The 22,985-nt window shown below is 31.7% G+C and overlaps 1 protein-coding gene across 1 annotated transcript; it reads right to left on the minus strand.

Annotated features, from left to right (window-relative positions):
• Positions 1-389: 389 nt before the first annotated feature.
• On the minus strand, positions 390-22,807 carry LOC148623533 (uncharacterized). Its single transcript, XM_088565401.1, has 7 exons — positions 21,218-22,807; positions 20,712-20,834; positions 17,054-17,486; positions 12,632-12,874; positions 11,209-11,351; positions 8,213-8,292; positions 390-1,417 (listed from the first exon to the last, which is right to left on the minus strand). The coding sequence occupies exons 1-6, from the start codon at positions 22,617-22,619 to the stop codon at positions 8,237-8,239; spliced, it is 2,400 nt and encodes a 799-aa protein (XP_088421527.1). The 5' UTR covers positions 22,620-22,807; the 3' UTR covers positions 390-1,417; positions 8,213-8,236.
• Between the last annotated feature and the right edge of the window lie 178 nt (positions 22,808-22,985).

Raw genomic sequence — 22,985 nt, forward strand, 5'->3', positions numbered from 1 at the left:
CAATGGAAAGATAAATCAATGTTGTTTTTGAATATCATTCACTTCTAAGTGAAAAGTGGTAAAGTTTTCTGCTGTTTTGAATTAATTAGAGGAGGGATCAAAGATCAATCGACCCCAATACACTTTGATAAGTGATTTAAGTGAAATCATTCATTGCAGGTATCGGAAAACAAGTAACATGTTAAGATTATATGAATAGAATTTCAAAAATGTAAAAAAGAACCTTTTTTAGGGACAATTTTATTTTGTGATTAAATATTCAACTCTTGATGGAAAAAGTTCTTTTTTACATTTTTGAAATGCTACACATGTGTCCTTTACATGTTACATGTTTCCTAATACCTTTAATAATGATTTCACTTACATTACTTATCAAAGTGTATTGGGGCCGATTGGTCTTTGACCCCTCCTCTATTTAATGCAGTTTAGCAGGACTTGCAGATGCAGCTTTCCGATTACATCAAGAAAGAACATATCATATGGGAGATGAGCTTATTCTGCAAAAGTAAAAAGTAATAAAGTACTACTTACTTTTGCAGAATAGTGCATCAACCATATGATATTCCCTTGCTTGAAGTAATCAAAAACCTGCGAGACCTGCAGTTACTATATGTATATCCAATGAGAGGCCTTCTTCCAAAATCGTAATGAGAGGGAATTTTTTTGCATATCCAAAAGATTCTGTAAACTAATTTGCATACAAAATTGACTTCTGTGACACAAAATAACTTGTCTCAAAAACTTGAATTTTGTCTCGCAAAAATTATCTTTGTTATTTAATTTCCATATTAGGTAACAAATGTCAATTTTCTATGCAAATAAGTTAATATTTGCATATCTATTTGACAAAATTGAATTTTGTCATTACAAAATTGAAGTGATCATAAAACAAGTCTGTATTAACATAGTTTTGTACGACAAAAATGATTTTGTTGTGACGGAATTCAATTTTGTGTATACAAATTGATTTTGAATACAAAAAGATCAAGTTCCATTCCGAGCCCCGTACCTTGACCAATTATTTCTAATGCTGGTAGTTTTGAGCTAGCTTTCAGTTTACATGATTCTTGCCACCTGAGTCATGATATATATCTAAATGATCTATTCACCCAAGGTATAGTACAAACATCAGGAAAATGTCTTTCTGGCTGCTTTTCAGCTCCTCATTCTATAACAGTTCAGGTCTTGACCTCTAAAATCAATTCTATTCCTAATGTGGTATAGGATAGTGTGAAATCATATGCTGAGATTTATAATTAAATTTTATGAAATGCTTGTTTTTTTCCTCCTTTTTGGCACTTAATTAAAAAAAGGGCTGTAACCATTCTGCTCTGATGACTAGCGTTTCTTGACATAGAGTTGGCATATAAGTGTCCCATGGAATTCTCTGATCTTTATCAGCTGCTTTTTATATTCCCTGAAAAAATTTAAACATTAAACATTACTAACATTGTTCAGGGACAACACTCCCTGCACCTGACATCCAATGAATATCCCTTGACTGGAATATTGCTATGGCAAAGACCTGTAATTTAATTACATATATATGGTTATACATGCATATATTGATTTATTGTGTTTCCCTGTGCATAGATAGTGAACATAATATGCTTGTAATGTTTAGGATTTATGATCTGAATAAGCAAAAAAAAATTTAAGTATAAAGATCTGCTTCTAAAGTTCAAGTCTTTACCTCGAAAATCAATCCAAGTCTGAACATTGTGGTATAGAATATTGTGGAACAATATCACGGCTTTTATTGGCATTATAAAAAGCTTGTTTAATGCCCCTTTATGGCCTTTAATTATAAAATGGTTGGGGTCATAATCCCCAAAATTAACATCAACCTTTCTTTTGTTGTTTGGATCCACATTAATTTTTTTTTATAAAGATCAACCACCTAATACTTGTTATCACACGACAATCATGAGTCTATGGATGACGACGACAAATGTGACAAAGATGATGCAGCGTCATACTATCACCCATGCAACATATCTTATAGTTTGCATTTTAGAAAAATGATGGAAATTGTCTCCCTTGGTTTTCTGATTTTATTGACTGCATATTGCTTTGTTATTTTATGTAATTTACTTTCCCACAGTTTCAAAATATTTAGTATTTTCTAGAAAATAAGAATTAGGATTTAGACTTATTAATTGCTAGATATACTTTATACATGTTCGTCCAGGGAAGTGATAATCTCCTTTGTGTTTCATGCCAATTAACTGGTTTTAATAGATTTTTACTAAGGTGTCAAAATTATAATTACATAAAGCTGCTATTTTCTAAATGGTAACACATTTATCTTATTAAAATTTATGGGTATTTAGTTAATCCTAGTTGTCAGGGACATAAAAAGGGAGAGTTCAGTCTAGCCTTCGAACAGGCAGCATGCATTTTGCAAATGAGTGTCATATAAGGATTGCAACATAAACATGTAGTTACAGTTTTTCCATATTTCTGGACTTGTACATATGGATATTTGTTAATTAATTTGTACATAGTATTAAACTATTATTAACTATTACTGGTTGTGTGTCTGATCAAAGGAACTCATTACATTAAACCATTCACTATGAGCTAGATATAGCCAAAAAAAACATGAAAAGGGCAATAACTCCAACATGGCCAGACAGATTTACACAAAAATTTGACCACAATAGCTATCACCATGCAAAACACTTTTAACCCATGTCAGATTTTTGCACAACCTAATGGTTTTGCAGAGACATGTAAAAAAAACTTCTGTTTGACTCCTATGGTCTATTTTTAGTAATGGTGGCCATGTTTTTGACAATTCAAAAATCCCTACATCAGTTCTATGCAGCATGCCCTAAAAAACATTCATACAAACTTTGATTCTAATTGGTCAAGTAGTTTAAGAGAAGAAGACTTTTGAAAGTAATAACATTAAAATTAGCATAACAAGGTCAAAAAGGACAATAACTCCAACATAGTCTGACATTTAAATAAGAAATTTAACCACAACGTTGAACACTTTTACCCCATCAGATTTTTACTAAATCTAATAATTTTGGATTTATATGAGATAAACTTCTGTCTGACCCCTATTTCTACTTTTAGTAATGATAGCCATGTTTGTTGACTGATAAAAATCCCCAAATCTTTTCTGTGCAGATTACCCAAACAAACATTCATACCAAGTTTAGTTCTAATTGGTCAAGTAGTTTCAGAGGAGAAGACTTTTAAAAAATTGTTCACAACGACAGATGTCAGGTGATAGCTATAGCTCACATGGCCCTTTGGGCCAAGTGAGCTATTAAGAGATGCATATGCAATATGTATGTTAACACTGCACACAACATTTAAATAATATTGGCTGAACACTTTTTGAGGTTCAGATCACATTATGTAGGTACCCCCAAATGGTGACACACATACAGAGTTGAGTGGCTACAAGACCTGCTATCATTGTTTCGTAACAGAGGTAAAAATATGCCGTGTAATCCTATGAAATACTAAAATTGATAAGGCTAACTATCCCTACTTATGTTCATCTATCTCTAATTTTAGCAATGTTTCACAAAAATTCAAATTTCTTTCTATATGTATAAATACAATGGAAAATTTCAAAGCTGTATCAAAAAATTGTAGGATGATATAGCTAGATAAGCCATGTACCTCATAACCCCAGTGGAATATTGAAATTAATAAGATCAAGAGTTTCAACAATATTAAATGAAAATAATACCCCTTTGGCCCTGCACACCAAAATCCTCCAGTGCTAACAGCACTTTGATTTGGGTACAGCTTTGAAATTTTGCCAGATGTTTATACACATAATTGAGATGGTTATTGTGAAAATAGTAGTAAATGTATACACAGTTCATTTCAAATATTATATGATGTAATCATAAATATGCATTTCCCATATAATTTAGAACTATTTTTTTTCTAAAATGTTGAAACTGAATGTTAATCTTTCATATTGATTTCAGACATATGCAAACAATGTATCTGTTTACCTTTGGAATAGTTTGTGTGGGAGACACTGTCTCATGTGGAAGATTTTTACTTAAAAGTGATTTTTTATGTCTTTTTCACCAGAAAAAAAAAATTTTAATCAATCTTATATTTTCATGTGGAAGATTCAACATTTTTCATTGCCACAACATTATGGAATAGTCTACCAAATAACCTGAGAAATTCGCCATCACTTTTATGTTTTAAGCGGAATGTCCAAGCTCATCTTTGTAGACTTGCATATGACTGTTAACTGTTTTAGGTTTTACTGACTATTTATTGACAATTTGATTCTTATATTTTAATCTGATATTCAATAGATACTCTATATTTGTAAGTGATATTGATTCTTTTATATAGATATACTTTTTTGTGTACATTTCCTAGTTTTTTAATACATGTTCCATGCATTTTTAGACAGCAATTTTATGTAATGCCAATTATTTTTTTTTGTTTTTAATTTCATATAAAATATCTTACACCTCCTGAAATGTGTAACATTTCCAGTATAGCGTGCTTCGTGTGCGTGTTTCGTGGGATTGTGTATCGTGTGTGGGCTTCGTGTGCATGGGCCTTTCGTGTGCACACTTTGTGCTTCGTTCTTCGTGCAACAGTTCTGTATTCTGATTGGATGATAAAAATAGCTCCTATGGTAGATCAATTTTACAGAATATCGTTGTAATTTCGTTTTCTATGCCAAAATCAATATTCCTTTTACATTGAGAAGACAATATTTTTTAAGGAATCAATACTTGTAGGAATTAATTGTTTTCAAACATTCGAACATTATTTGTACATACAATAAATACAGTAAATATCTGAATGGTCTTCCGGAATGATCGGGGAAAAATTTCCCGACCTATAACTGTTTATGATTTCATGGCGATCATTCCCTCGTGCTAATAGTTTGTCTTATGAGAATAAAAATTGAGTATATATTACCCCAATTTCATGAAATTTTAATATTTATATACTCCCAGACCAGTGGAAATGTTTTTGCACTGTACCAACTATATTAAAATGGACAAATTTCATATCAACAATGTAATGTTATTTTTTTAGACTAATAAGATGGTATTGCATTAGTTGAAATTGCTTAATTATATAAAAAAAAAAAAAAAGAGTACTTTTTACCAACATTTTATTTTGTTCTCCTGGAACAAGGAAAATGTGTTCCCAATGATCCATATACAACAATTATGGACATTTTTCACATAAAAATTACTTTCTTTCCATATTTACAGCAATACGATGGTATCACATGAGCAAAAATACTCTTTTATCTTAAAATTTAGTATATCTTATCTTAATTTTATGATATTTCAATATTCTCATACTCAGAGACTAATGAAAATGTTTTTGCAATGTACATGTACAATAAAATGGACATTTTTTATATTAACAATGCAATATTTTCTTCTTTAGATAAATAAAATGGTATCACATTAGTTAAAATAGCCAAATTGTTTAAAAAAAAAAAGAGTAATTTTTACAAATACTTTATGAAACTTTGGTATTTTTTTCTCCTGGAACAAGGAAAATGTGTTCCCAATCACCCATATACAACAAATATGGACATTTTTTACATAAAAAATACTTTCTTTTCATATTTAGAGCAATAAGATGGTATTGCATATGCAAAAAATACTCTTTAATCTAAAAATTGAGTACATTTTATCCCAATTTTATGAAATTTCAATTTTTTCACACTCCCAGTCCAGTTGAAATGTTTTCGCAATGTACCATGTTATAATAAAAATGAACACTTCTCATATCAACAATGCAATGTTTTCTTTTTTAGATAAATAAGATGGTATTGCATTAGCTAAAATAGCTAAATTATTTAAAAAATAGTACTTTTTACAAATACTTTATGAAATTTGGGTATTTCTATTCTCCTGGAACAAGGAAAATCTGTTCCCAATGATCCATATACAACAAATATGGACTTTTTTCACATAAAAATTACTTTCTTTTCATATTTAGAGCAATTAGATGGTATCGCATCAGTCAAAAACACTATATTCATCTAAAAATTGAGTATAACTTACCCTAATATTATGAAATTTCAATATTTTCATAATCAGACTAATAAAAATGTTTTTGCAATGTACCACGTACAATAAAATGGACATTTTCCATATCAACAATGCAATATTTTTCTTCTTTAGATAAATAAAATAGTATCGCATTAGTTAAAAAAGCTGAATTATTTAAAGAAGAGTAATTTTTACCAATACTTTATGAAATTTTGGTATTTTTATTCTCCTGGAACAAGGAAAATGTGTTCCCAATGATCCATATACAACAAATATGGACATTTTTTACACATAAAAATAGTTCTATTTATTTCATATTCAAAGCAACAAGATTGTATGGTAAAAACACTTTATCAACTAAATTTTTTTTAGAATATTCCTTCAATTTAAAAAAAAAAACTTCCAACATTTTCATATTTCCAGACCAATGACAATGTTTTCGCAATATACGATGTACAACGAAAATTAACTAGAGTTTATATCAAAACAAATATATACATTTAGAAATTGTGTATATTAAAGCATAATATACACTAATGTAAAATTACATGTAAGATGTTAGCAATCAACTAAATATGACGAACATGTACACTGTATATCATGAATTATTATTAGTTTCATTTTGCAAGTTAGATTTCGAAATATACCAACTACTGAGAAGAATACTTCCAGCGGACACGATCATTCGTTTATCGTGCTTCATGTGCATGTTTCATGGGATCGTGTTTCGTGGGATCGTGTTTTGTGTTTTGTATGTGTGGGATTGGGAACATTACATGTTTCAGGAGGTGTAGTACAACTAGTATATTTTCTAAAATTTTTATTTTTATTATGATTTTTATTATTTTAAAATTGGTTAATTGAAATCTTTAACTTTCTACTCAATTTATTTTAATGAAACCTTACATATTAATTTACATATTTTCTATTTATATATCTTGTACTCGTAATTGATTATTATTGTTGTTTATACATAAGCCTATGTTAATATTATACACAGTGTGTATGTGTGATGGTTTGTGTATGTGTGTGCATATTTTTTATTTGTGTGTGTATGTGTTGGTGTGTGTTTTTGGTGCATGTGTGGTGTATGTGTGAGTGTGTGCATGCACGCATGTTGTGTGATAGCGGTTAATGGGTAAACACTTGCATGTGTAAAGCGCTTAGTGTAATATTTAATTGTGTTAGATAAGCGCTATATAAAAACTTTGTAATAATAATAATAATAATAAATTGATCTTATGGGAGTCCCCCCTCAATATGGAGGGTTAACAGGTATGGGAGTCCCCCTTAATGTGAAGGGTTAACAGGTATGGATCTGTATCTGCCTTTACACACATTTACAAATCATGTTTCATTTCACATTTTTCACATTTTGTTTAAACCTGTCAAAAAAATCAATTTGCAATTACATTCAAAAACTCTGCTTAAGAAACAATTTTATTGATGATATAAGGTTTAAAATAAAAATTGAACATTTTTTATCAACTTGAATTTTCCTGCCAATGGTACTTGTCTAAAATTACTGCTCTTCATCTTCAGTTTATTAATCATAAAATATTGATAAGAGGATGGAGATTTTGACTGATAAATGTGTTAAATAGAACATGCTAAACATACTAAATGCTTCTTCACACTTTTGCAAAAACAATTTCCTTAAAGCAAATTTATTACTAAACATCTTTCCAGGCCAAAAAGTAGTCCCTCAAATTTTTATTTTTTTTAAAGACTAGAGCTTAATGAGAGTTGATATTTCATCATCAATGTAACTGACAAAGAGATTATCAGTGAATGAGCTGTCTGAAATCAACTTGATAACAAGTTCTATGAATAATAAAATACGAGGAAGACATATAACTCATACACTTGATTACTAGTATCCCTGTATATATCCAAACAATAGATGTAGAGTGATAAAAAGATTGGTTATATTACAGGTACTGGTATACATTCCATTATTTTGATAGATTGTGTAGATTACTTAAATGTTTTCTGAAAACTAAAACTTTCTGAATTGCAACTGGAAGTATGTTAGATAGAAAATAAAGATTATTTTGAATACAGAAAACCACTTCCAGTCAAATTGTCTTGACATATAAGTTTCAGAATTTGTAAACGTTGTAAGATTTTTGAAGTTGACTTGCTTTCATTTTCCAAGCTGTCTGTATCTATATCACTTTACTTACAGTATATCCTAACTCTAAAGTTGTTTAATCATCATGGTCATCATCATCTTCATATTCATCTCCTTGTATGGTGGTTTCAACTGTAAAACATCAGTAACCATTATTAACAAATAATATGATATATTTATAATACATGTACATAACAAAAGTAAATCAGACAGTCTGTCAAAAGTTAAGTATTCTGATAAGTAACACTTAATATTTTTATGGTTTTTTTTTTTTCAAACATAGTGCAAGTTTTTATCTTGTCTATCTATAAATCTTAGCAAATCAAGAGAGATGTGTGTTTAATACATAATTTTCTTATGAAAAAGTCTTCAAAAGTTTGCAAATATTAGGAGACCAGAAAAAATACTGGAGACAGGGTACACCCCTTTATTGTATAACAGTTTTACTATTAAGACTTTCAGTAAGTCTAGTTAAAATTGAAATGAAATAAATTGATTTATATTTGTGTGTTTTGCAGTTTTTCTTTGAATGACCAAATAATATGTACAAGTTATCAATTTTTTTTATCATGTTTGGTTCATGATATATTTAATGTGGTAATTTATTTCTTTACAAAACTCAATGAAGCATTTTAAACTTATAAAAATGGAAGTACAAGCTAACAAATGTTAGCAATTGATTCACAATCTGATCATTTGAAAACCAATTCTTCTTTTTTGTTTGCTAATAAAATGGTTGGTGCCTAGATATCTTCTGAATCTGTCATGATATGACAGAGTTGATGGCTGACAAAGTTTAGGAGCAAATAAAACAGCCCTCTAATTAGAGCAAAGGTCTTATTGATAAACTACCGATAGAGAGACAGACATGAGGCTGTGGTGTTGCATTGTCAAAACAAAGCAAAATTCTCTTCAAAATAATCTGCATGTAGATAAAACCACTGTGAAAGAACAGGCAATGCAAAAGGTTCTATATAAGAAGAGATGAATACGATTCACATCATGACTTTGTACAAGTTTTCACTTCTTCATGAGGCTTATCAAAGTGCAAAGGGCCACATATAGTACAAGATTTAAGATTTATCCAAATAAAAGAAAATCCTTAGGGATTATGGAAACAAACACGTTATCTGCAGATACCCCAAGGAACATTCATAAAAAGTTTGGTACCAATTTGGTCAAATAGTGTCAGAGAAGAAGATTTTTGACAGAAATAACATTAAGAATAGCAAAAATATCTCAAAAAAGGGCAATAACTCCAACATGGCCCAATGGATTAGAAAGAAAATTTGACCATAGATAAATCTAATCATGCTGAACACTTTTACCCATCACCAGAATTTGACTTAACCTAACAGTTTTGGAGATATATGCGAAAAACTACTGTCTGACCCCTATCTTCTATTTTTAGTAACAGTGGCCACATTTCCACGAATCAAAAATCCCCAGATCAGTTCTATGCAGGATACTCCAAGGAACATTCATACTAAGTTTGGTTTCAATTGGTCAAGTAATGTCAGAGGAGAAGAGTTTTGAAAAACTGTAAACGACGAAGACGGACAATGACAGATGATGACGACAACAGATGCCAAGTGATGGCTATAGCCTGCAGCCAGGTGAGCTAAAAAAGGTACTATTCCAAAGCAAAGCTGTCTCCACTAACAATAGGTTCCCACATAGTTAATAAAATGCTTCAAAAGGCAAAATTGATACAATTGTAGAATTTGAACTCTGAAAAGATATAAACTTTGATCATTACAATTCTCAGCATACAATATACAATAATTGTACATGTATTTAAACAAACTAGAATCAAATGTATTATACTACAAGTCTAATTATCACTTCCTTCTTCATAAAATAGAATATGTTTCAACAGACAGTCATGTTTAAAACCTTTAAACAGTAATGTGACTATATTTAGTAAGATCTAACAAAAAATCTGAGAGTGATACCCTCACTTTTAAACACAATACAAGGAAAATAAACAACGTCCTCAGTAAACAGGAAGTTGTTGTCATTTTTTTTTAAAATGGATCCCACCATATGGTATACCTACAGGAAGAATGTGTTAAAATTTCAAGCCACTGTGATGAGTAATTGTTACGGACACATGAAACACAGTAGCAGAGAAACAAAGGCAGACTGCAACATGGACAAGGGTGAAACAGTATACTCACCTCCTTCAAGTATCATTTAAATAATAGAACAATAGATAAAAGTAGTAGTTTATTGGTGTTGTTAAATACCAACCTGCCCATAGGTAGTGTATGGCAGCATTTTTTTTTTTTTTTGGTGGGTGTAAAATTTTGCAATACCGGTATTGAGACAAAAGGTAAATGTAAAATTTTGGTATTTCTAATTCTAGTGGATGCTAAGGGCCCGAAGTAAATATTTTGCAGAATATGTTTTCCTGTAAATTGCTATAATACACCAGATACAGGGAAGATAACGTAAGCATAGAAAGGTCTGAAAAATTCCAAACGATGTTAGAACTGTCAAATTTGGGAAACAAATTTTTGTGGTTCCCTCCATAGGACTCAAATTTGTACCACTGTAACATCTGTGGCAACACTGCCTGAACTAAGTCCAGCGACCTAGACCACTCGGCCAGATAAGCTAGGGAACGAACAATAGTCTAGCTGGCCGAGTGGTCTAGAGTGTGGATTTAGTGCAGGTGGTATTGCCACATATGTCACAGCAGTACGAGTTCGAGTCCCATGGGAGGAACAACCAAATTTTGGATTCGCAAATATTTCTTTTGCTGTATGGCACCTTGTGGTACAATTTCAATATTCATAGAGAGCCACACACTTACATGTACATCGTATATTCAATTTATTCTATTTAATGACTTATTCTTCATTTTCTGGTACATATCATCCCAAAGAAATATGATGGGGCAGTTTTGTAAAAAGTCAACAATATAAATGCTATTGAGATTCCTCTTAAAAACATGGATATCATTTCAGACAAGACATTATTTTACTATATCAGATAAAAGGTTAAGATCTGATCTGTACCTTGGAAATATTATTCCTCACTTACATTCCTTTACTAATTCAATGGGATCAAACTTAAGGTCTATTTCAGCACATTCAGGATGTTCTTGTAGGTACTGCTCCTTGGCAGCAATAGCAGCCTCTCTCATTTCTTTTAAATGCAGTTCTTTCATATTGCCGTCTTGGCAACTGCAAGAAAAGTACACAAATTAAATGGCAATGATTAAGAAACAATTATATCTATTATAACTGTGTCAGTTCTTTGTTACTGTATTAGACATCTTATTGAGTTTTTTTGAAATATTTTTTGTTCATTGAGATTTTTTTCTAAGTATGAGGATTGTCCAAAACACAAGTTTGGCAATACATTATATGTAATCACTTCAAGTTTGGCAATACATTGTATGTAATCACTACATGTCAGACAATACATTGTATGTAATCACTACAAGTCTGGCAATACATTGTATGTAATCACTACATGTCAGACAATACATTGTATGTAATCACTTCAAGTCTGGTAATACATTGTACGTAATCACTACAAGTCTGGTAATACATTGTATGTAATGTCAGAAAATACATTGTATGTAATCACTTCAAGTCTGGTAATACATTGTATGTAATCACTACATGTCAGACAATACACTGTATGTAATCACTACAAGTCTGGTAATACATTGTTGTTCTCCTTGAATATATTGCACAATCATTTAATTACCAAAAGTGAACATATATTTTGATGGAACAAATAGTTGGGTATGATTGCTTAACTATCACTAACTGATCATTTAGGAGAAAGCTTTTTACTCTCAACAAAACCCTTCTGTCTAAAACTAAGAACAGGTCAAACATTGTTTTTATTTTCAAAGATTCCATTATCTAACCTGAAATAGTTTAGAAGTTGGATTCTAATCTACTGCATGTACCTACACATCATTTATAAGCACATAAATTCTCATTCCAAATTTTTAAGTGTCAAATAAATTCAATGTGCAATACTTTAAAAATGGTCATTTCATCTATTTTTTGTATCTATAGCATTTTTACAATATGATAAAGTAAGGTTAAAAAAAATGGTAAAAAGTGACTTAAAAAAGTTAAAATTAAAGTGGAAATTCAAGTTTTAAAACCGGGTTGGTCAAAAACATGTATGGTTTAATTTATTATATAGCAATGCTTTGGTGTAAACAAGTTGATAAATGTAAGTCAACATAAAAAATAAAAACCTACATAGTACAGGAAGAATTCTGGGACAGAAAATTCAGTATGCAGGCAGATTTCATTAAAATAAAAAAAAAAAAAACGCCTGTTTTTTACATTGTCTTTTATTTTTATATAACAATTACACTGAAAAACAAGAGGCTCCCAGGAGCCTGAATTGCTCACCTGGTAAAATTTTTCCTTTCAAAAAGACATAACTTTTTGCCTTGGAAGAGCCACTGGAAACTTTAAGAGTTACAACTTACTTGTTTCCTGTAAAGTGATCATAATCAATGTCAGGTTCCCTGCAGACATAACACATTGATGCACCACACACACATGTCATCTTATTACAACCTATCTCTTTCATGAAACGCTTTGAACAATTATGACATGTACGCAACATTGCCTCAGAAAGTTTATTTTCAATAAACGTTCTCATGCTTGTCTCTCCTTGTTTTTCTACTTCTTCACATCGATATGGTACATGGTTAGGCTCCTTGCAGAGTCTGAAAACATCAAATGAATATTTTTTAAGGGTGATGCTGAATAATACTTCCAAGTTTAAATTAATGATCAGTTGACACAGACATCAAACCCTGATCAGTTTAAACAAGTATTACCACAGTAAATCAGCACAGTTTTGTAACACAAAATGAATGTGGTCATAGAAATAGCTGTAAAGTTAAACACAGGCATTTAATTTTTATCATTCAAAATTTAAAAAATCTAAGGTAGAAGGTCAGATATCTAAGAGTTCAAATGTTTATAATGAAATTATTACTGGAAAAATGTGTTACTCCCACACTCTCCATTAAAGCATCTGATTCACATAAAACCAAATTTGAATTAATATTGCCTCTATAGAACTTCTTTGTGTCAGATGCTCCAGCACATTAATGTATAAAAACAATTCTTAATCACTAATATGGCATATATATAGAAATTAAGTGATACTTCAAAAACAAGCCACATAACCCTATGGAATATTGAAACCAACTATCCTTAATTATGGAAAATAATTATAAAATTTTTATCATCTTTGGCCCTGCATATCTCCATTATATTATAAACATTTAAATTCAGAGGAGGTAGGAAGACAAACCATGTGCTCCATATTACACCAATGGAATACTGAAACAGTCAATTCAACTATCTCTAATTTTGGCAATATTCCACCAAAATCAAATTCCTTCAACTCTGTATGTCTTCATTGTTTTGTATGAAACATCCCACAATATTTCAAAACAGTAACAACTACATGAAGTGATAGCCAGTTAATTCATGTACAGATGTCAAGTGATGACATAAAGCTCACATAAACAAATAATACTAAATGTACAACCATTGATGCAAAATGAAGACCTAAGCTCACAAAGACAAGGTGTACTAAATGTACACCTTGGATACTAAGTGATGACATAAACTCTCATGAACAAGGAGTACTTAGTGTACAACCACGGATGTCAAGTGATGACATAAACTCTCATGACCAAGGAGTACTTAGTGAACAACCACGGATGTCAAGTGATGACATAAACTCTCATGAACAAGGAGTACTTAGTGAACAACCACGGATGTCAAGTGATGACATAAACTCTCATGACCAAGGAGTACTTAGAGTACAACCACGGATGTCAAGTGATGACATAAACTCTCATGACCAAGGAGTACTTAGTGAACAACCACGGATGTCAAGTGATGACATAAACTTTCATGACCAAGGAGTACTTAGTGAACAACCACGGATGTCAAGTGATGACATAAACTCTCATGACCAAGGAGTACTTAGTGAACAACCACGGATGTCAAGTGATGACATAAACTCTCATGACCAAGGAGTACTTAGTGTACAACCATGGATGTCAAGTGATGACAAAAGCTCACATGAAAAAGGTGTAATAATCACTGATGCTAAATTAAAAGCAGTCAGCTCACAAAATCAAGATGTACTAAGTATACAACCATTGATGCCAAATGAAGACCTAAGCTCACATGAACAAGATGTTATTAATGTACAACCATGGATGTCAAGTGATGACATAAGCTTGCAATGACAAGGTGTACTTAGTGTACAACCATGGATGCCATGTGATGATAGAAGCTCACAAAAACAAGGTGTACTCAGTGTACAACCATGGACGCAACATGATGATAGAAGCTCACATAAACAAGGTGTACTTAGTGTACAACCATGGATGCCATGTGATGATAGAAGCTCACATAAACAAGTTGTACTCAGTATACAACCATGGATGCCACGTGATGATAGAAGCTCACATAAACAAGGTGTACTAAGTGCATAAACATGGATGCCACATGATGATAGAAGCTCACATAAACAAGTTGTACTCAGTGTACAACCATGGATGCCACATGATGATAGAAGCTCACATAAACAAGGTGTACTTAGTGTACAACTATGGATGCTAAGTGAAGACAAAATGTACTAATGTCAAAACTACTATAAATAAAATACTTTACAAGACAAGGCTAGATATGAAGACAGTGGTACCCTGAACAGATGGGGCAAATATGGACACAACATTAACACAGGATTTTATTTATACCAAGTTATAGTCCCAAGACAGGAAAATGGTTCATAAATATACAAAGTCCTATAACTCAAAAATATATAATGCAAAATACCAGTATATAAAAAAAAAATCAAAAGGGAACTTACATAAAAATTAATAAACAATTAAAGCAAGCTTCATCATAATTGCAGGAAGCTTTTTCAAGTTACTGCGCAAATTTTCATAATATAATTTCCATAACTTGAAAACAAAATTGAAAATAAATTTATAACAATTGAAGAGCAATGTATATCAATGGATATCATCTAATTTCCATGAAAATGGGTGCAAGTATTATTGAGTTGAAGTCCTAAAACAACAACTGAAACCCCTCCCCCCCCCTTTTATGTTAGTCACATAACTCTATATTGAAAGAAGTAAAATTCATAAAAATCAAGAAGAAGCATGCATCAAAATCTGTAAACAATTCACTTAAGTTTTATAGACATTGCTGCAAGTGCTTTTGAGTAATAGTAAAAAAACAGAAAAATCCCCCCATCTTTGTATGACTTAAGGTCCAAAAAAAGCTCACATCAAAATAAAAAAACAATTCAATTAAGTTTCACAAAAATTGGTAGCAGCATTTTATGAGTAATGATGGATGGACTGACAAATCAACAGACACTGATACACCATAATAAGTCCCCAAGACAGGCATATACAATATTACATAACTTGTAATTATTTGCACTTAATAAACTTGAACTCAATTGTATTTTTGCAATTTTCATCTACTATGTATATACAATGTAGCAATACTTAAGTAAAAGTCATGAATTAACTAGACATTGCCCTGAACGGGACTAATACCCCCGCATCCTGTTAAACTCTGTACATTCGAGGACTAGTGTGGACACATGATTCATATTGGACACAATTTTTATGAGGGATTGAATAAACAGTTTTGACACACAATTTTGTTGCCATTCTAAAACACCGAATTCTACAATAACAGAATAATATGACTGCAAGTTTACTTTGAACATAAATTTATGACAATATGCACACATCCCTATGGTAATCTAACACTCCATTGAGTTTCATTACAATCATGCAAGTCATTAAGAAGGAATTGCAGACAATGCACCAGAACCAAGATTTAGAGAAAAACACCCAAGTCCAACAGCCATCATTTCTATAATATTTGCCCCAACATAAATATTTAACAATATGTACATTCCAATATAGTAATCATACATGCTACCTAGTTTCGAAACAATCCTACAAGTCAATGAGGAGGAATTGCAGACAAGCATCAGACAAAGTTTTGCTGAAAAATGCCCAAGTCCAATAGCTGTCATTTTTACAATTTTTGCCCTAACTTACATTCCTGACAATATGCACATCCTAATAAGGTAATTAAACATGCAACCAAGTTTCAAGTCTATGAGGAGGACTTGCAGAAAACGCATCAGACCAAATATTGCCAATAAACAGTGGTGGACAGTCAGACAGATGGACGGACAGACAGGGTGAAACCTATATAACCTCCAAATCTCTTTTGCAGGGGGTATAAAAATATAAATCATGTAACTTTGTACGACTGACTAACTGTAAAAGTACTACTGTTCGTGGGATACCAGTTATTTTGGTTTTCGTTGGTACGCCAAACCACAAAATTTGGTTCCCAACGAAAACGAAATTTCCATTAATTTGTATACTGAAAACCTCAAAACCACAAATTCAAGAATCCACGAAATTGTGTTTCTTCCCTTATCCATTGAAATTGGTATCCACGAATTAAATTAACAGTAGTTCAAAGTTAATCAATTAATATTACACATGAGAACTTCTTGTTCCAGTTGGTCAAGTAAAGAAGGATTTTAAAATCAAAACAGATAAGGAATAATTCACTAAAAATCCTTTTAACACCAGTGCTCGAATTTAAGGGGAAATACTTGCTAAATGCAAGTTGAAATTCAATTTTGCTAGTAGAAATTATTTCCACTTATTAAAATTTGCTAGTGGAATTCTATGTCATATAGGTTAAGTCCAGAAATAACCCCCAACACTTACATTTAGTGAGTGTAAGTTTTGAGTGCTTGCAAAATAAGCTAGTGGAAAATATTCTGAAATTCACTCCCTGAACAAATATTGTCTAACATGTCTTACCTACACGACTCCTTTAAACATTCAGGATTTAAACATTTAAATATCCTATCTTCTTCAGGCATAATGGTTGCAAAACTACAGAATGGACAGAAAACAAGGTCGGGGATACCAGCCTGCTTTATTTCTTCTTCCTGCAACCGCCTCAGCAATATAGAAAATATATTGGTGGGTAATATGTTCTGTAGTACCGATACTGGAAACTCCTCCTTACATGTGTCCAATAAACATGGAAACTTGGTTTTACTATCTCCTATAACAACCTCACAAGACCGTCTTATACACTCCTTACAAAACAAATGGCCATCAGCACATGTTGACATTTCCTCAAATATACACTCATCATCAAAACAACAGCCACACTCAAAAAGTTCTCCCTTTTCTCTAGCTTCATTTCTTTTTAACTGTATAAGTCTATCCTTCTCTTCTAATTCATCTAAACATTAAAATGGTAAAAATGTCATTTAATCACAAAATGATACATTTAAGAATAAGCAAACTGCCCTAAAATGATGAAATGAAGTTTAATGGACAAAATTTGTTGTGTCAGCAATGCTGTAACTTAAGGAAAGAAAAACGAAACTTTAATTTGCTGATCTAAGGCAAAAGTTTATTGAATAAGACTTTAATAAACTTTGGTTAAATAGAAGTGAGATTATACAGTCATACAAGGACTCAAAAATAAGTCTGAAAAAACTAGACATTGCCCCTAAAGGGACTAATACCCCCATAGCTTGTTGAACCCTGTACATTTGGGGACCAATGTGGACATACAATTCATATTGGATATAGTTTTTTATTGTGGATAGACTACACACTTTTGACACACAATTTGCTACCATTTCAAAAACACCCAACTACAAACAGCAATCAGTACTATTTTTTGGTGACAACAAAATAACAGAATTTGAATAATTCCTGACAATATGCACATCTCCATATGATAATCAAGCACTCCATTGAGTTTCATAACAATCCTGCAAGTCCTTAAGGAAAACAATGTGGACAGTGCATCAGACCAAGTTTTGCTGAAAAATACCTAAGTTCCAACAGCAGTAATTTCTACAACAATTGTCCAAACATAAATTCCTGGCAATATGCATATATCCATGTGATTATGTTACATCCCAAAAACTTTCATAACAACCCTGCAAGTCTTAAGGAGGAGTTGTGTACAACACATAGGACCAAGTTTTGCTGAAAAATGTCTAAGTTCAAAAGTCATCATTTCCACAATTTTTCTCTAAACATAAATTCCTGACAGTATGCACATATCCATGTGGTTATAGTACATCCCACAAAGTTTCATAACAATATTCCAGGCTACTTAGAAAATAGTACAGACAGACAGACAGCTAGACAGACGGACAAACAGATGGACAGACAGATAAAGTGAAACCTATTTACCCCCAAACTTCGTGTGTTGGGGTTATAATAAAAAAAATTTCAAGGTCTGGTAACTGAAATCATCTTTCTACCTACTGTATATAGATTTTTTTCTACATGTGCATAAACATACATATCAATATGTTCATTTAAATATACAAATACATGATATACAACTACTAAAAATTCACATACTTACATTGTAACAATTCAACATATTTGAAGTTATTATGTTAAATAAAAGTGAAATAAAATGCTACACTGGATGCAGCTTTATAAACTGCACAGGTCAAACCCTGAACTGTTCAGGAAAGTATGGAAGAGTAATCAAGGGAACCAAGGTTATAGCGGTAATCAAAAGAATGTAATCCAGGGACAAAAACCAGACATGGAAAACAGACATAAATAACAAAAAACGAAGTAACTAAAATCATATATACAAAGTAACAAAACCAAATGAGCAACTCAGACTCCACTATGGATACACCATTCAAACTTGACACAGCTTTTAATTTTGATTACAATTAGACATCTGAAATTTGACCCAGGATAAAAATTTAACCCAAGCCAAAGTGGTGACTTTTCTGCCCTTATTCTTAAATCATTTTAGTCAAAACATGCAAAATCAATCCCTTACTTCCTGCAGGGACATGGCACCTTGTGGCATCTTTTTAAAGTGATTCATTCCCTTTCACTCAAGTAATTATGCAGAAGTCACAGCATTTAAATGATTGTCATTATTTTTGTATATAAAAGGAAAATTTTCATAAAAAATAACAAAAGGCCAATCAGAATCAGAATAGCCAGATAATTAAACCAATAGCTGGTGATTTTTGCCGGGTTCAGGCTCTTAATGAAAAAAAAAAACACTGAATCAGAAAAAAATGTCTTTGGCCTGTTTGTATCAAAACCCCAAAAATCAATCTCAGTATGGTACCTTATAATAAAATTTATGAGATCCATTCACTTTAACTCAAGTTACAGATACATGTAGGAAGACTTGACTAATGCCCCTATTTAGCAACTAACTCCTACAAGGTTAACCCCTCAAATTCAATCTGTCTTCTTTTTGCCCCTAATTTCTGAAAAAAGTTCAAGTCTTTATCCCCAAAATCAATCCAAGTCTGACCATCGTATAGAATATCATAAAACAATATCATAGACATTCCTATGCTTTTACTGGTGTTACATGTACATAGTTCAATTCTATGAAATCCTTGCTTTAGAACCCTTTTTTACCCTAATTTAAAAAAGGCTGGGGCCATAATCCTCAAAATCATTACTAATCTTCCTTTTGTGGTTTTAAACCTAACCACAATTTTTTTTTTAAATTCAACCATAATCAAATTATCCCACAAAAACAAAGTGTCTATGGACAATGATGGAAATCCACAGTGTCATACTAATTTACCAAGGCATTCACAGTGATATGAACTTCTAAATCTTTTTTGTAAACATAGCAAGGATTTTTCTTTCTTAAACTTTCAATGAGTCTAAAGTCCAAAAGAAGATTATTTGTCTTACAATAGTCCTTTTTCACATTTATGGAATGCAAGCCATTACAGCAAGTTTTTCAAAAGGACATAACCCACCAACATCTGACAACAGGGTTGGTGGTTTCAATGGGGAAAGGAAAACAGAAAACATTTTTCTTGGAAACTATTTTCACTTCAGTAAGTACCTCAATGGCTTGAAATAATTTATTTAAAAGTATCCAAGCACTTACAGCGGCTCTAATAAATATGGAATATATGAATTTAAAGTCTACTGCAGTCCATTGCTCAAATTTGACAGTAAACCAGTCTGTCGGATGACAAATTTGTAGAAAGTTACTCCCCTTTGCTTAAAATCTTAAAAAAAAACGAAGCTAAAGTCGGTAGTATGAAAAAGTACCATTTGTCAGCCAATCATAAACTCTTTTGTTAACTAGCATACACTCATCATACAGTAATTAACACTTTAATGTATAAAAAATATGATAGAAAAATCAGACCACCTATTACTTTTCACTAAGCAAAGTTGCTATTTTCATGTCAATACAACATAACAAGTTTTTTTATTAAGTTGCTGTGATGGATACAAGACACATTTTCATGTCAATTTCTTGTCTCTTTAAAACCAAACATTTAATAAACACAAAAACATAAGCCAACACCAAGAGACTCAGCTCCACGTGCTCAGCTCCCTGCAAAGGAGTTTAAAACTCCAATATACAAACCTATATCTACATGTAACCATAGTCATATCTAAAGTTCATTCCTGACATATCACTCACTTTTGATTTGTTGTTCATTGTCAATGAAAAGTTTTTCATAATAGAAGAATTCATCAGGTTCACCAGGAAGTGGGACTTGAACAGTTCTGGCTTTGGCTTTCATTTTCTTCCCATGTCCTCTTACTGCACATGAAGTTTCAATTATGAAAAAGAACATACAAAATTATTAACCCTATCTTAATCTTTTACTTCAAGCATGCAACTATATGGAATTTTTTAAAATAAAAAATCTTAACACACGGTAAAATTCAGCACATCAAAGAACCACAAGAAGTAAATACCACTGAAGTTTACTAGCTTTTACCAGTAAATGTCATTCAGTAATAATTAAAATTTGATAAAAACCTGTTTTAAAAAGGACTTACATTGAAGTTTTAAAGAAAAAACAACAAAAAAATTAATTTCAACAGGGAGTAATAGGTTTAGATATTTTTTTTTAGCAGATATCTGTTTTAACTTGACCACTGAAGCTTGACTACCATTCATCAATCAACCAACTCACTTACATTGATCATATGCAATATCAGCTTGTATCTCCTTCATACAGCAAGTCAAATGGTAGCCATACTTCTCCAATACCTTCTTCAAGTAGTGTCCTTTAAGCTGTGGAAATTCATTTCTTATCTGAATTTCTACATGTCTTTTATAATTCTCATTCGTTTTTCTGTCATTATTTTCAAAGAGTTCAATGGGATTTGGAAACTTAAGGAGAAATTCTTTCAAGTCAAAAGTCATGTTTTTAATTCTGCTACATGTTGAAATCTTCTTTTCTTGTTCCTCTCTTTCTTTCAACTTGGGGTAGGATTTTTTCTCAAACATGTCCATAACAACAGATTTCATTCTCTCTTTATCATTTGCCCTTTGCTCTAGTTGATCAAACAAATAATTTGGGTCACAATCGGGAAATATTTGACGAATTTCATCCACCTCATCTTGAATACTCGAAATTCCCTTAAATTGTTTACCAGAGTATGCTGCAGAACTCAATTCCAAATTGTCACTAGCTGAATGGAATTTCATTAATTCATCAATAACTATTCTGATACGGTTTTGTTCATGATGATGTGCCTCCAAATAAGCATAAATTTCATTCTGATCAATTTCTGGGAGAACTTTAGAAATTATTCTAGTATCTTTATAGACCAAGTCATCATTCAAAGAGACATTGCTAGCATTTGATTCTGCTTTGCTCAACTTGCTTACATTTGGTTTGACCTTATCTAATGTGCATTGTAATCTATTTGGATTGTCCTTTTCTTTAATCAATAACTTAGTCACTTCTTCAAATAGTACACCTGGGCATTGTACTAGTGTAGATTTAGTGTCCTTGACAAGGTCACCATGGCCTTGTTGCTGCAGACAATACAAACCAAGAATTTGACTGAATACAAAATCCACTCTGTTGTTTCTAAGTTGTACTGCTTCTAACATTTCTTGTATATCCTCTGCTGAAACAGGCAGAGCTGGCATGTTAGATGTTGCCATGTCAATAATTTTTACAAAGTCTTTCATCAATACTGTTGATGATAGTTTCTGTTGGCTTTTTACATGTCTTTGGGTAGACTGTTTTTCTAACAGTTCATTTGTGACAACTTCAATTCTATTTTGATTTGATCTTATTGTCTTCAATCTATCATAAATATCGCTAACATCTACTTGGCCCAAGATGTCACCAATTAACTCAGCGTCTTTTTGAACAGACTCAAACTTGTCAAGTGACGGTTTCTTGTTACAGTCTACATATTCTGTGTCATCAACATCATCCAGAGCAGCTAATACGGGGGAATATGCTTCTGTTTCCTGACTGAATATATCACTTTCTTCACTAGCATCCAAACCATTAACTAATGCATCATCTGATTGCTTTCTTTGTTTGGTTAAAGACACACCATCATCAGATCTATTCATTGTCACTTGTCAAAATCAAATTTTACCTTAGTATACAGTAGACTCCACATACCAGTAATTGGATATCAGCCAACTGAATATATCAGCCATTGTATTATTATCTCAAAACACAAAACCATTTCTTATATACTTAGAACAAATTTTACCATATAAATGAATATCAAAAAATAGAATATATTGGCAAATGGGATATGTTATTCAAGAAAAAAAATTGTCAAATTGATACATAATCGAATATTACAATGACTGGAACAATAAAATTTGTTATTTGTTGTTTTTGTTCACAATAAAGAGAGATTAATATTAATAAAATGTCTTTTATTTCATATTTTGTTTAAAATGTTCGATTCATGCCCTTAATAATGT

The sequence above is a fragment of the Perna viridis genome, chromosome 2 (assembly GCF_037379345.1).
Source record: "Perna viridis isolate PV_CMFRI_1.1 ecotype Kerala chromosome 2, ASM3737934v1, whole genome shotgun sequence".
Taxonomy (NCBI): Eukaryota; Metazoa; Mollusca; class Bivalvia; order Mytilida; family Mytilidae; genus Perna; species Perna viridis.